Source organism: Mus pahari, chromosome 3 (genome assembly GCF_900095145.1).
Source record: "Mus pahari chromosome 3, PAHARI_EIJ_v1.1, whole genome shotgun sequence".
Taxonomy (NCBI): domain Eukaryota; kingdom Metazoa; phylum Chordata; class Mammalia; order Rodentia; family Muridae; genus Mus; species Mus pahari.
Window position 1 is genome coordinate 146,631,635 of NC_034592.1, and position 13,036 is coordinate 146,644,670.

General features: G+C 44.5%; 1 protein-coding gene across 1 annotated transcript in view; it reads right to left on the reverse strand.

The window, feature by feature from the left end:
• Window positions 1–4,669: 4,669 nt before the first annotated feature.
• The window catches only part of Slpi (secretory leukocyte peptidase inhibitor), a 20,697-nt gene continuing 12,330 nt past the window's right edge, over window positions 4,670–13,036 (reverse strand). Inside the window, exons 2-6 of the mRNA XM_021194702.1 lie at window positions 9,602–9,749; window positions 6,733–7,038; window positions 6,012–6,173; window positions 5,456–5,605; window positions 4,670–4,913 (exon numbers count right to left, since the gene is read on the reverse strand). Coding sequence (XP_021050361.1) covers window positions 4,909–4,913; window positions 5,456–5,605; window positions 6,012–6,173; window positions 6,733–6,817 — 402 coding nt within the window. The 5' untranslated portion in view covers window positions 6,818–7,038; window positions 9,602–9,749 and the 3' untranslated portion in view covers window positions 4,670–4,908. The remainder of the gene's footprint in view (window positions 4,914–5,455; window positions 5,606–6,011; window positions 6,174–6,732; window positions 7,039–9,601; window positions 9,750–13,036) is intronic.

Here is a 13,036-nt window from a genome sequence, read left to right on the forward strand (position 1 = left end):
GGAGGAGGGGAGGAGGGAGGGGAGGGGGAGGAGAGGGGGAGGAGAGGGAAGAGGAAGAAGAAGAGAAAAGACAAGACAAGAAAAAAATGAAACAGGACTACTTAATTTTTAAAGACCAGTGAAAAGGCCAGGTATGGGGGCACCGGCCTTTATTCTCAGAAGGCAGAGGAAGATGGATCTCTGTGAGTTCAAGGCCATGTGGTCTACATAGGAAGTTCTAGGCCAGCCAGAGATATACAGTGAGATCTGTCTCAATAGAAACGGGGCTCTCAGCAGTTAAGAGCACTCCCTCCACTTACAGAGAAACCAGGTCCTGTTACACACACACACACACACACACACACACACACACACACAGTAAATGACAGCTCACAGCCACCTGTAACTCCAGTTTTAGGTATTTTGGCACCCTCTTCTGGCCTCTATAGATACTGAACACATGTAATGCACTTATATACATGCAGATCAAACACTTGCAACATGAAAATAAAGATAAATAAAACTGAGGTAAAGTCAAAATATTGCCCAATAATGAAAAGTGTGAGCAAGATTAAACTTAAGTATGAAAGGAAATAGCAAATAATATACCATTTTTAAAAAAAAATACTGGTAAAAAGGGAAAGAAAAGAGAGAGAGGGGGGGAGGGAGGGAGGGAGGGAGGGAGGAAGGAAGGAAGGAAGGAAGGAAGGAAGGAAATTTTAAAGTAATTCCTTTATTAAAGTACTCAAAAGTTGGGCACTACCAATTTTGGCCATTGAGGTAAACGGGTCAGTGTAACCTATGGACCCATTCCCATGGTTAACTCTGTTGCTGAGTGTCTGTGGGTAAGAGCCTGGATGTTAAGCAGAGCCATATTCACCCAAGTACTGGTCCTTCTTTGCACATTGGAGCCCTCTGCTGGCCACATTTAAATTTACAGTCTGAGGCCTGTACAGCAACAGAGAAAAAATAATTATAAATCATATATCCATTGAGAGGTTGATATTCAAGCACATGAACAATTAAATTACTCGACAGCTACAAACGGCCTGGTTTGGGACTGTATTCTATAATATAGTATACAATGTAATATTATTAACACGAGAACTTGGGCATAAGCAAGAAAGGAAAGGTTATGGTTTAATAGTGATGTGCCTGCACATCAATTTGACAAAGGGTCCATTTTCTGTTAACTTGAAAGAACATAGAGTCACATGGGAAGAGGAGGCACGAGATCAAGATAAGTGTCCATCAGTATAAGAGAAGAAGACGAAGGCGTGTGGCATTTAAGAGTAAATACTGCCGAGCAGTGATGGCGCAGGCTTTTAATCCCAGCACTTGGGAGACAGAGGCAGGCAGATTTCTGAGTTCAAGGCCAGCCTGGTCTATGGAGTGAGTTCCAGGACAGCCAAGAGTACACAGAGAAACACTGTCTGGAAAAAACCAATAAATAAATTAATTAATTAATTTAATTAAATACTATCTGTAAAATGAATGATTTTAATGTAAGTGTAATCAGTGAATTAAACCAGAAACTGTATTTCTTTACCTTTGCTAGTCCCCAATTACTAACCACACAGAGAAACCAAGATGTATTTCAAGTGGCATCTCAGTACCTCAGCAGTTAAATGATCTACCTTAGCCCCTTATGCCAATCTGTCACCTCCGGGCTCCGGCCCCATGATACGTTAATATTGTTCTGACTCCCTCCGCTTCAGATGTTTCTTCCCACGGTGTCTCCTCAGACCTTCTCCTCGTGGACGACTTGAATCTCCCTCACTCTCTCTCTCTCCTCCCCTGGCTGATGGAACTTTCCACCCTGTTCCCTCCTCTGCCCACTGACAAGGCAGAGAATAAACGGTAAGAATTGTTTACACAAACTTGAGACAGGAGATTCTTGACCTAAGCATTACGACGCCATGTCCGGATTGAAACAAGATGTGAGCACAGAGAAATGAGCCCCGGATAACACAGGGATAATCCTTACACCGTGCAAAGCCATTTACTCCTACACCTACCCCAGGGACGGATTGTAGGTCAAAGGGTTTGTGGCTGGGCAGGTGTTTACCTTCCTCTTATGGTTGCCTGCAGAGTACCTGCTCACACCGAAGACACTGGAATATACGGGTAAAGGTTCCACGTGGGCACCAGCCGGACTTCTCCATGTTCGTTGAGTTGTATGGATGTCGTCTTCAGCAACGTTTACAGAGAACAACCCACTGTCTTAGCAACCCAGGGGTGATTAGAGGGTTTCCGTGGGACTGACTCCCTTGGCCAACAACTCAATAGAATGAAATTCATTCCCAGAACTGGAAGCCTGATTTGGTGACAAGAGATGGCCAGTAATGGTGACTCCATTACTGCCATCATTAGGAGACCTCATTAGGATGGCCCCCATATATTTTAGGAGGGTTTCCACTGCACCAGGTTTCCATATCATCCCGTAAATGCCCACAAATTCTAGCTGTCTCTCTGCAAATTTCCTCCCGCAACCCTAGTTCTCCTCCCATTCCCTGCCTAGTCTATGAAGTTTAAAATCTACTCTATTGTCCCCTCTCAGGGAGATCCATGTGCCCGCAACCCCGGGGGCTTTCCTCTCTACCTAAATTCTCTGGATGTATAAGTTGTAGGTTGGTTATCATTTATTTAAAGGCTAACATACACATATAAGTGAACACATACCATATTTATCTTTCTGGGTCTGGGTTACCTTACTCGGGATGATTTTTGTTTTTTATTTTATCATTTCTGATCTCCTAGAGAACTCTGACAATGGATATGTCTTTTAGCTTAAGTTAATTATTCCATACTGGGTACTGTATTAAAACATCACACTATCTCTATTAATATGAACAGTTATAACTTGTCAATTTAAAAAAATATCATATTGTATTCCATAAATATACACAATTATAATTTGACAATTTTAAAAGATCAGATACAAATCAATCGATTAATTATGGGGGGAACAAAAAAAAATAATTGACTTCTAGAGATTACCATTCAAGTCAGTAGATATTGTCAAAACTTTATTGTTTAGGGATTTTTTTTGCAGTTTGTTTCTTTATGTCTGTTATTTCTGATTGTTGATTAGAATGTTCTAGAATTCTGTGTAGGCTGTATGCCCAGCCTACTTTGATGAATCTTGGCTTACTAATGTTATTGAGTGTTATAAAATTGCCATATAAAATGATAATATTTAAGATAGGCAAAAATGGTGGCAGGCACACACCCATAATCCCAGCACTTAGGAGGTAGAGGCAGGAGCATAAAAAGTTTGAGGCCAGCCTCAGCTACATAAGACTTTGTTACACACACACACACACACACACACACACACACTTAAAAATAGAAATCAAACATGACCATTTTGTATCTTTCCCTATCTTATACTTACTCTGTTAGTGTAGCATCCTGTGTTTCCTGTGTTGCTTTAGGCATCTTGCCAGCTGCTGGAATAGCTTCTGTCCCTGTCTTACACACTCCATTGGTGTAGCATCCTGCGTTGCTTTAGATACCTTGTACATTGTTGGAGAACAGTGTTTCCCTTACTGTTTCAGGCCTCAGTGAGAAGTCTATTGGAAATTCAACTTAATATATGTTTTTAAAACATAGCTTCAGGTGCGTTTCTCTGCGTGTTTATTTCCAGTCTTAATCTTTATTATTTATTTTTTAGATTTTTATGTATGTGTACTTTATGTATAACGAGTGCTCTATCTGCATGTACACTTGCATGGCAGAAGAGGACACCATCTCTCATTATAGATGGTTGTGAGCCACCATGTGTTTGCTGGGAATTGAACTCTGGAAGAGCAGCCATTGCTCTAACTGCTGAGCAATTCCTCCTGCCCTCTAGTCTCAATCTTAATAAAGCAGTCACACTCACAACCAACTGTTGGAGATACTCCCAAAATGAACGAATTCTCATTTTTCACATTTTACTTGCCATCATTACAGCTGCCCTCAGAGCACACACTGATTCGAACCCATCTTCTCTTCTGCAGTCAATGTTTAGTAGAACTGTAAAGTGGGGAGGAGTACTGGGGAGATGGGCTAGTGAACAAGTCGTTCACTGCACAAGCAGAACTCAGTTCAAATTCCCGGAACCCACATAAAAAGCCTGGTGGGGTGCATTTTCCTGTAACCCCAGTAACTGGTGGAAGGGGATGGGCAGACCTGAGCAGCTGCCTGTCAGCCTGCCAGCCCAGCCCTGATCGGTCAGCTTTTGGTTCGGCACCGAGATCCTGACTCAAGGTAATAACCAGAAAGTGACAGAGGAAGACACCTGGTGTCCTACTCTGTCCTTCAAAAGCACATACAAGTAAGCACACTGCACATGTGCACACACACACACACACACACACACACACACACACACACCACATTTTCATAACACCGGGTAGCAATAAGTGGCTGTGGTGTGTGAATACACTCTGGTAAAGCACAGCTGTATAGCACACATACTTTGCACCACTCTGCAACCTCTGATGCACTACACGTTGTAAGAAAGTGGCTCCCGTTGCCACTTTGCAGATAAAAAACATGATATTTGGAAGGTTCAAGAGTGCCCAAGCCTGGAATTCTCATCCTTCTCCTCCAGGAGTGTAAGAAGGAACCCTCATTCCCAATCCTTCCTTTATTGATTCCCGCCACGCCCATCCCCTCCCCTCAGTGAATCAGAGTCAGGGTGTGCATTGAGAAATGAATGTGTTTATTTATTTGCTCTCCAACAGCATTTCCTTAAAGCTCTGTGAATGCTGAGCAGGGCCAAAAGGAGATGTTAGTGGCAGAAGGAATCCTGGTCCACAGGACCCAAGCCTGGGATACGGGGAGCTGGGAGCCATGGAACCCGGAGCCGGGAAGCCTGGGAGCAGGGAGTAGTTTCCAGAGCACAAAGCAGGAGTCCAGAGCCATCGCCAATGGCAGGGATCAGGCTACAAGAGAAAGGAAGGTAAGACCTTCAACATAGGAATCAGCTAGATGTTTCCCATCCAGCCCTTGTAAGGGAGCGTGCTGAGAAAGGTCAAAGAGGAAAGTGGGGCTGTACTTGAGAGGATCCGGGGTTTCAGGAGAACGGGTTCAAATCTCGTTGTCATTGTCAAACTCAAAACGCAGAGCTTTGAGCTAGACATTCCTCAAATTAGATCTTTCCTTTGTGCTCTAACCAGAGAGACATCGTGAAGTAAATAACATGGATAGCAAATAACGGACACTGTCGGTATTTCTATTGTGCAGGCAGAGACTCAGAGAGTCATTCACCCAGGGCCCTTACCCTGACAGGCTGCCTTAGAATCAAAGCCTCAGGCAATGCTAAGCCTTGCCCTAAGAAATAGGGGACAGTTCCCTTAAAGGGCAAACAGACAGGGGCTCCTGATTCGAGTAGAATCTCCTGGCGCATAAGCCTTGAGCTCCAGAACCTTGAAGCAGAAAAGGGCTGGAGAGAAACGAGCTCTGCCTACCCCATCCCACTCCTTACCTCCCATCGGGAGAAGGCAGGCTTTCCCACACGAGCCCTCACAGCACTTGTATTTGCCTTCACACTGCCCGTCCCTCTGGCAGTGATTGGGAGGGTTAAGCATCATGCATCTTCCTTGAGTTTGGAGGCACCTCCCAGGCTTCCTCAGCACTGTTGAGAAAGGATTCACAGGACTGAGGTCTTAGGGCTCAGGCAACACATCTCCATGCCTTTAACCCAACATCTCCTGCCTGAGCGAGGAAAGTCATCCCCATCCATCCCTCACCTTCATCATCTCCTCCCAAACATGCCTCTTGAAAGAGCACCCGCTTCCTCGCTACCATCTAGCCCCCAGCCAATGCAAGGAATGGTTGTAAAGCCATCGTCCTCACAGAGTGCCAACTGCAGGCAAGTGGCTCTGCCTAACAATGGAAGCAAGAGGCCTTGGCTAACTGACACATTAGACCCAACAGCTCTTAGAAACAAGGATGCCTGAGAGGGCCTCATCATTCACTCAGTCCCCTTCAGGGCTGGCTCTTGACATTGATTGTCCTCTCTGTTTTCTCTGCTGGCTCACCTGGTTTGCGAATGGGAACAGGATTCATGCACTTGACGCCGCAAGCATCTTGGCAGCACCTCTGCTTTCCCGGGCATTCCCAGTCATTACTGCACTGTGGCTTCTCACGCTTAAGGCACTGGGCAGGCTTTTTAGCAGGGCAGGCTCCGATTTTGATGGCATCTAAAGAGAGGCTCAAGATGTTAGTATTCCTAGACAAAGGTCCACATCTCAGAATATAAACCTTCATTCCAGTGGCCCACAAATTTCAAAGAGAAATACTGGGCTGACCTAGGGCGGAAAAGACAGACTTGGTCAACCAAGACATGTGACCAGGAAAAATCAGACTGAGGATAAAAGGCACCGGGTTCCCAGTCAAGGTTTTCTACCTCAGGGCAAAGCGAGATCTCACAAAGACAGAAGGTGGGAGCAGGAATAATGAAGACCAAGGGAAATAAATAGGAAGGGAACTAATATGTGAGATGCTGAGAACTAAAGCCAGAAACTAAAAGGCTAAAGGGCAGGGACAGAGCTGTGTGAGATCTGAGCTGACAGGATGGCTGCATCATAAGAGGAGCATCTCTACCTCATCAAGACCTCAGACCCCAGCGAGACACGGATGTCTCCATGAGGTCCAGAGTAAACTGAGAAGCAGCCTATAAAAGAGAACACACCCCAAACCATCAGGAGCCCCCACCTCTGATACTCCAGGCAGTGTTGGACCAAAGCAACTCCAACTCACCATTTTTGCCTCCTTCCACAGTCCAGGGTGCCAGGATCCCCAGAGCAAGGAGTACGGTGAGAGGTAAGAGGCCGCTGGACTTCATGGTGAAGGCAGGGTAGCTCTGATGGCCAGTCCCAAGGATCACTCTTTATATCTTTACCAGGAGGCGTGGCCCCAGTGGCGCGTGCATTTGGCCCCTCCCTGCCGCTATTGCACAGGCAGGAAGCTTAGCCACAGAACAGAAGTCTTGATGCTACAGAAGTAGGTGGCAGGTCTTTCTGTTTCAGGCAGGACCGTGAGGCCATCAGAGTAACCACCTGAGAGCTGAAAATGACAGAAGCAGGCTTGGAAGTTATCAGCAGAGGGACATTGCAAGTGACCCCCTGAGCCCCGAGCGTTGTGAAATCCCAAGCTCTTACTAGTAGAGAAGAACCAGTCACAAAAGGGTTACCCCAACCTGAAGCTGAGACATCAGACGTGGACTCTTGACTGAAACTCTGCCATATACCTCTATTTTTTTTTTTTTTTTTTTTGATGTTCCTGGACTTTCTGAGATTTTGAAACTCTAACCTATTGCTCAATACAAATTCCTTCTCGGGATGCAGATGACGCATGGCTCAACCAACTGATGTTGATTTCTGCCAAATCATTTGCACCTCTTTTTGCCCAGTGCCCTTTCCATGACTGGAACCTGGAAAGCAGTCCCTAAACAAATGAAAGTCACACACAGAAGGGCCTTGCCTTCAGCAGACCTTGTTGGAGCTCAGTTTCTTAGGCGTGAAACAACTTGGGACTGGTTTTAAGATTAAGGGCTTAAAAATGGCCCTTAAAGTAATGAACGAATTGCATCAATTGCTAATAGAGATCATTGAAGAAGGCTGGATGAAAGCGACGGGGCCTCTTACTCATCACTGCAATCAGCGTTGAGCTGTGGTGTTGTTTGACTTGTTAAAGGAATTCATTCTTCCTACCCCTAAATCCTCCACAGGCTTCGGGCGTCAGCCAAAAACTATGACTGCCATGCATTCTGCCCACTGTGGGTGCTCCCTGGTGTGTGCACATTGCATCCAATGATCAGGAGAGACATCATTCTCTCTAGACTTCAACCTAAAATTCCCTTCCTGCAAATCCTGAGCCTTACCTCAGCATCCTGGGACCATCTCTGTAGATTTCATATTTGTGTATTTAGACCATTTACCTCCTCTGTCTACCCCCTCCAATCTCACCCTCCCACCCTCCTCCTTCTCAAGTTCTTGGCCTCTCTTTCTTTAATTATTACTGTTCTGTGTGTATATGAGTAGATACACTGATACAACCTACTGAGTCAGGTTAGTGCTGTTCATGTGTGTATGTCTTTTAGGGCTGATCACTTGATATTGGATAGCGAACTGGGCTCATCCATAGGAAGGACCCCCCCTCCCATCTCTTGGCAATCTTTAAGTACCTGTATTTTAATCATCTAGGGGTGAGGCTCCATGAGATTCCCCCTTCCACCGTGGCATGTCAACTGGAATCCAGGTCTTATGGAGGCAGCCATGATGTTGAGATGTCATGATCCTTGTAATTTTCCCATTCACTCTTCAAAGGAAGTTTGCAGACATTCAAACAGACAGGAAAAGGCTGTGTGTTAAGTGCTGGGAGCCACATGGTATTCTCTAAGCCAAGAGCCAGCTGTTAGCAGAGCCTTTTATGCAGCAATTATTCCATGGTTTCAATTTTGGTGCCAAGGAAAAGGGAAGAAAGAAAATCAGTGTGCACTGAGTTACTACAGTCAGTGGTGTGGACTGGCTGCTAACTAGCAAACTTGTAGAGGTTGTAGGAGAGCAATGGAAGGTCTGACTTCCCCGCTTGGGCAGGCTTACTGGCAGGGTAGGGGTTTGCTCTCACCTCCTCCCACTCAGCTCCTCTCCTTTCTACTCTGCGTTCCTTCCTATCTTCTTTGGGGCCAAGGATTTCCTAAATATCTGCTTCTTAAAGAGGCAAGATAAGAACTCCACACCTAGATTTTTCTGTTTGTGATGAATGGTTGGTTGACTGACTATTTGAAAACAGCTCAACAATTTTAACCAATCAACAATATTTCTTACGAGTAACGCGAGCAGGATAGCGATGCATGGCGAATCCCTACTCTCTACATTGTGGATTCTAAGTCTTTAAATCATACAGCGTTGGGGTTAGAGGGAGTCTCTGAAGTTATTTGGACCAAGGAGCATAACTTCAGCCCTGCAGCCAGATCCAGAAGGCTGTGAGGTTTTTGTCTGTTTGCTTGTCTGCTTACATGTATTTCTTCTAATGGGTATGTTGCTTGCATGTATGTCTGTATACAGCTTGTGTGCCTGGAATCCGAGGAGACCAGAAGAGGGCAGCAGATTTCCTGGAACTGAAGTTTCTAGTTAAGGGCCAGTGTGTGAGTGCTGAGACATAAATTCAGGTCCTCTGGAAGAGCAGCCAGTATAGGCTCTTTTTTCTTTTCATATATATGGGATTTATTGGAATATTTATATTGTCTATTTATCCACTGTAACAACAGTGTGAAATAGTTGCAACAGAACCTGAAACATTTACTACAAAATCTAAAATACCTAAATGTTTGCACTTTACAGAAAACGTTTTCTAGCCTCTGATGCGGGTCAAACTCTCAGCTTGTAATAAAAGAAACAGGAGGTATAAACCACAGCCTACATAATGAGTCAACTCTAGAACTTAAGACAGCTTTTCTAAAGCAATTGAGTCATACCCAGAACCTGTTTAATTACAGGCACATCCTCACAATCCTATCCTAACCTACAAATGATTCACTAAATTGACTTCCACACTGTCTTGGCATCTATTAAACTCTGTAGATCTATCCATTCATTTGTGCAAAAATTACTTAACAATTGCTTACCACATTCAAGGTGCTGTTCTAGGTCCTGAGGTTACATTGAACAAGACACACTGGGCAGTTCCACACAGTCATCGAGAGCCTGAACTTTTGAGTCAGACATACCTTTTGGTTCCTGTTACTCAGCTGTAAATGGGAACGTTGCTTTCACCTGTGTGGGAAAGATGTGATGAGGATCTGAAATCCCACAGCAGGAGACATTGCAAACACTAGGCACATGGGAACCTCTCAGTTTTTAAGGAGAGACTCGATACTCAGGCATAGACTTTGAGGCTGTAGACCATCTTGCTCTAACCATCAGTGCTCTGGTTCTGTCTCTCCAGAGAACCCTGACTGTCACAACCTTTATGGCCCCATAGTTTCTAGTAGCCATGTACACACACACACACACACACACACACACACACACACACACACTCCTCATGAGGCATATTATCATTTGGGACTTGAAACACTGGCTTCAAAAGAATATGTTGTTAGTCAATCATTTGGTTCTTCCTCATGGTCTATCAATGCCAGGGCAGGAAGAGGAACCTGGCAGTAGAGTGGTGCCTGAGGTCAAAGGAGGCCATCCCCAGGCCGTCACTCTTCTGAAAGTGGTCACTGTGGGGGAAGCAACACTACATGTGCTTTTAAAGCTCCACAGTAGGACTGGCTCTGGTGACACAGTCTGCAATCCCAGCCGTCAGGAGGGGCGATAGTGAGCTGTAGATCAGCCTGAGTTCTATAACAAGACTCTGTATCCAAGAAAATAAATAATCCAGGTGGTTCAAACCTGTAATCTCAACCCATGGAAGGCTGAAGCAGGAGGATTATCACAAACTGACCAGTCACAAGCTGCATAGTAAGTTTCAAGTTAGAGCTACAGAGTGAAACGTTGTCTCAGTAAGTAAATAAAGCTAAATAGAAAACTAAAGAAAACTCAGTACTTCCACTGACACCTTTTTTGACAGTGTCACATGTTCCTTTTACACCAGGTGATACTGTGGCAAATTAAGAAGCCAGTGAAAGGGCTTATGGATAAAGAAAAGCATTTCATATATGTGAAAATTCTCATGCCTCAACCACCACAGATCAAGACTGACCCTGATGAGTCAATCAGGGATAAAACACATGAGTACCAGCGAAAGAAAACAGGGGAAATAAAAACTGAACAATTAACCTCTGGACAAACTAGAATCGACCTGGTGAAGCAGCTTCCCAAATCATTAGCATCTGACACCTTTTGCCTGGATCTCAGGCAAAATTTGTCAATGAATATGAACGGGGGGGGGGGGGAGTGTGTTCCTTTGTTCATCTCTGTGGTTTTAGAACAACCGGTGACAATTAGAAAGGCCTGTGGTTTGAAGTGCTGAGGTGGTTGCAGAAACCCTGGGTAGGAGATAGGGTAGGAGATAGACGTAGCCACGCCCCCACCACAAGGGACAGTGTTGAAGGGGCAACCACCCAAGGTGCCAGCACAGATGTCAGCAATGGAGATCCAATGGAGTGGAGTAAGTGTCACACTGAAGAGCGAATCCCTGATCTCAAGCAAATCTCAGAGCAGGCTCTGCCCCCAAAGACACTGGCAGTCCTGGTTGAGCTCAGAGGCTGAAAGGAAATATAAAATTTTGAGGAACTGGATTGTAAGTGGTTCTCTACGCTAGATTCAGATAAAGGACCTTATCTTTATAGATGAGGTTACACCTAGAAGTTGAACCACTTCCAGTGTGCCCAGTGTGAAATGTTCAAAATGTCAACAGAAAAACTGCCATGAAAAACTCTTGTTTCCCAAAGGGAAGTGTGATTAGCAATCTGCATAGGGTCCCCAACCCCTGGAACACATTTTATCCTAGTAAGTCAAGGATGTGAGCACTCCCTCCCTGGTGACAGAGGAGGCAGTTCCTGGTCATGACAATCTGGAAAGTCCAGTTCTGCTCTTGGAAACCTCTCCCTTGCCTACATACCGCCTTCTCTGTCACATCTCCCTTCTCTATCACTTCTCCCTTCTCTGTCACATCTCCGAGTACAACAATGCACCTTTGTTGAGAGCGGCAGGCAAGAATGCATCTTTTCAGGCGCTGCCTTCCCAGGGATGAGTTGGACATAGGAAACACTGGGAGCAATCCATAGCTGCTCTTGCCGAAGCTTGAATTGCTCGTTAAGTTGGATCCTGGTCAATTTAATTCAAGTAAAGCATGAGCTAGCAGCCACGTTCCGAAATTGTGCTGAGTCAGGTTTCCGTATTTCATCCTCTTTGAGTATGAATGCGCGCTTCTAACTTGGATGTGTGCATCTTCCCTTATCTCTTGGAAATTGCTCCTCAACTGTTCTCTTTGTTCTCTTTCTGAAGGCTCCAGTGGCTACATATTAGCTCTTCTATTTCTGTTGTCCTTGTTCTGTCTGTCCTTGTAAGATTTTCTTCTTCATCCCTGGGTGTTATGGACCCCGGTGAGTTTCTCAGTACTAGCTTCCAATTCACTAATTTTACTTTCAACTTAATCTAGTCAAGATTTCTTTTCATTTGTTTCCACAATTCTTTTTTTAAAGATTTATTTATTTTATTTTATATATGAGTACACTGTAGCTGTCGACACACCAGAATAGGGCATTGGGTTCCATTACAGATGGTAGTGAGCCACCATATGGTTGCTGGGAATTGAACTCAGGACCTTTGGAAGAACAGTCAGTGCTCTTAACCACTGAGCCATCTCTCCAACCATGTTTCCACAATTCTTAATATCAACTTGGCAAATTTTAATAATATGTATCTCTCTACTAATTTTTTTAATGAATTAAGAGACTAACAATCATTTGACCAATTGTTAGGAATACTTATGCCTTGAAAATTCAGCCTCCTTGTTTATTGTTTCTTTGTTTCTTTTTTCTATTTGATTTTTTTGAGACAGAGTCTCACTATGCAGCCTCTGCTCATCTAGAACTCCCTATTGTAGATTAAACTAGCCTCTTACTCATAGAGATTTCCCTGATTCTTCCTCCCAAATTCTGGCATCAGAGGCATGGGTGACCATGCTCAGCTCATTCTATTTAACATACATAGTTGATCCTCCTGTCTCAGTCTCCCCAGTGCTGAGACTACTGTCATAAGTCTCAGTCACTCTGCAGTCCTCCCTAGTCACCTGTGCCCTGTTTCTTCAGCCAGCCCCCATTCGCATGTCCAGTGGAATGGCTATGCCTTTAGAAAATTGTCAAGCTCCTGTTGCCGGAATGCCTTTGAGGTTTGTGCATTTGCCCATGTTTCAGAATCTGTCTGTGGATCATACCTCATCTAAGAGAACCATTTGATCATATGTAATGCACCCCACAGGAGTGGTAGGAATAACCTGGAAAGGTATTAAAATGAAGAAGAAGAAGAAGAAGAAGAAGAAGAAGAAGAAGAAGAAGAAGAAGAAGAAGAAGAAGAAGAAGAAGAAGAAGAAGAAGAAGAAGAAGAAGAAG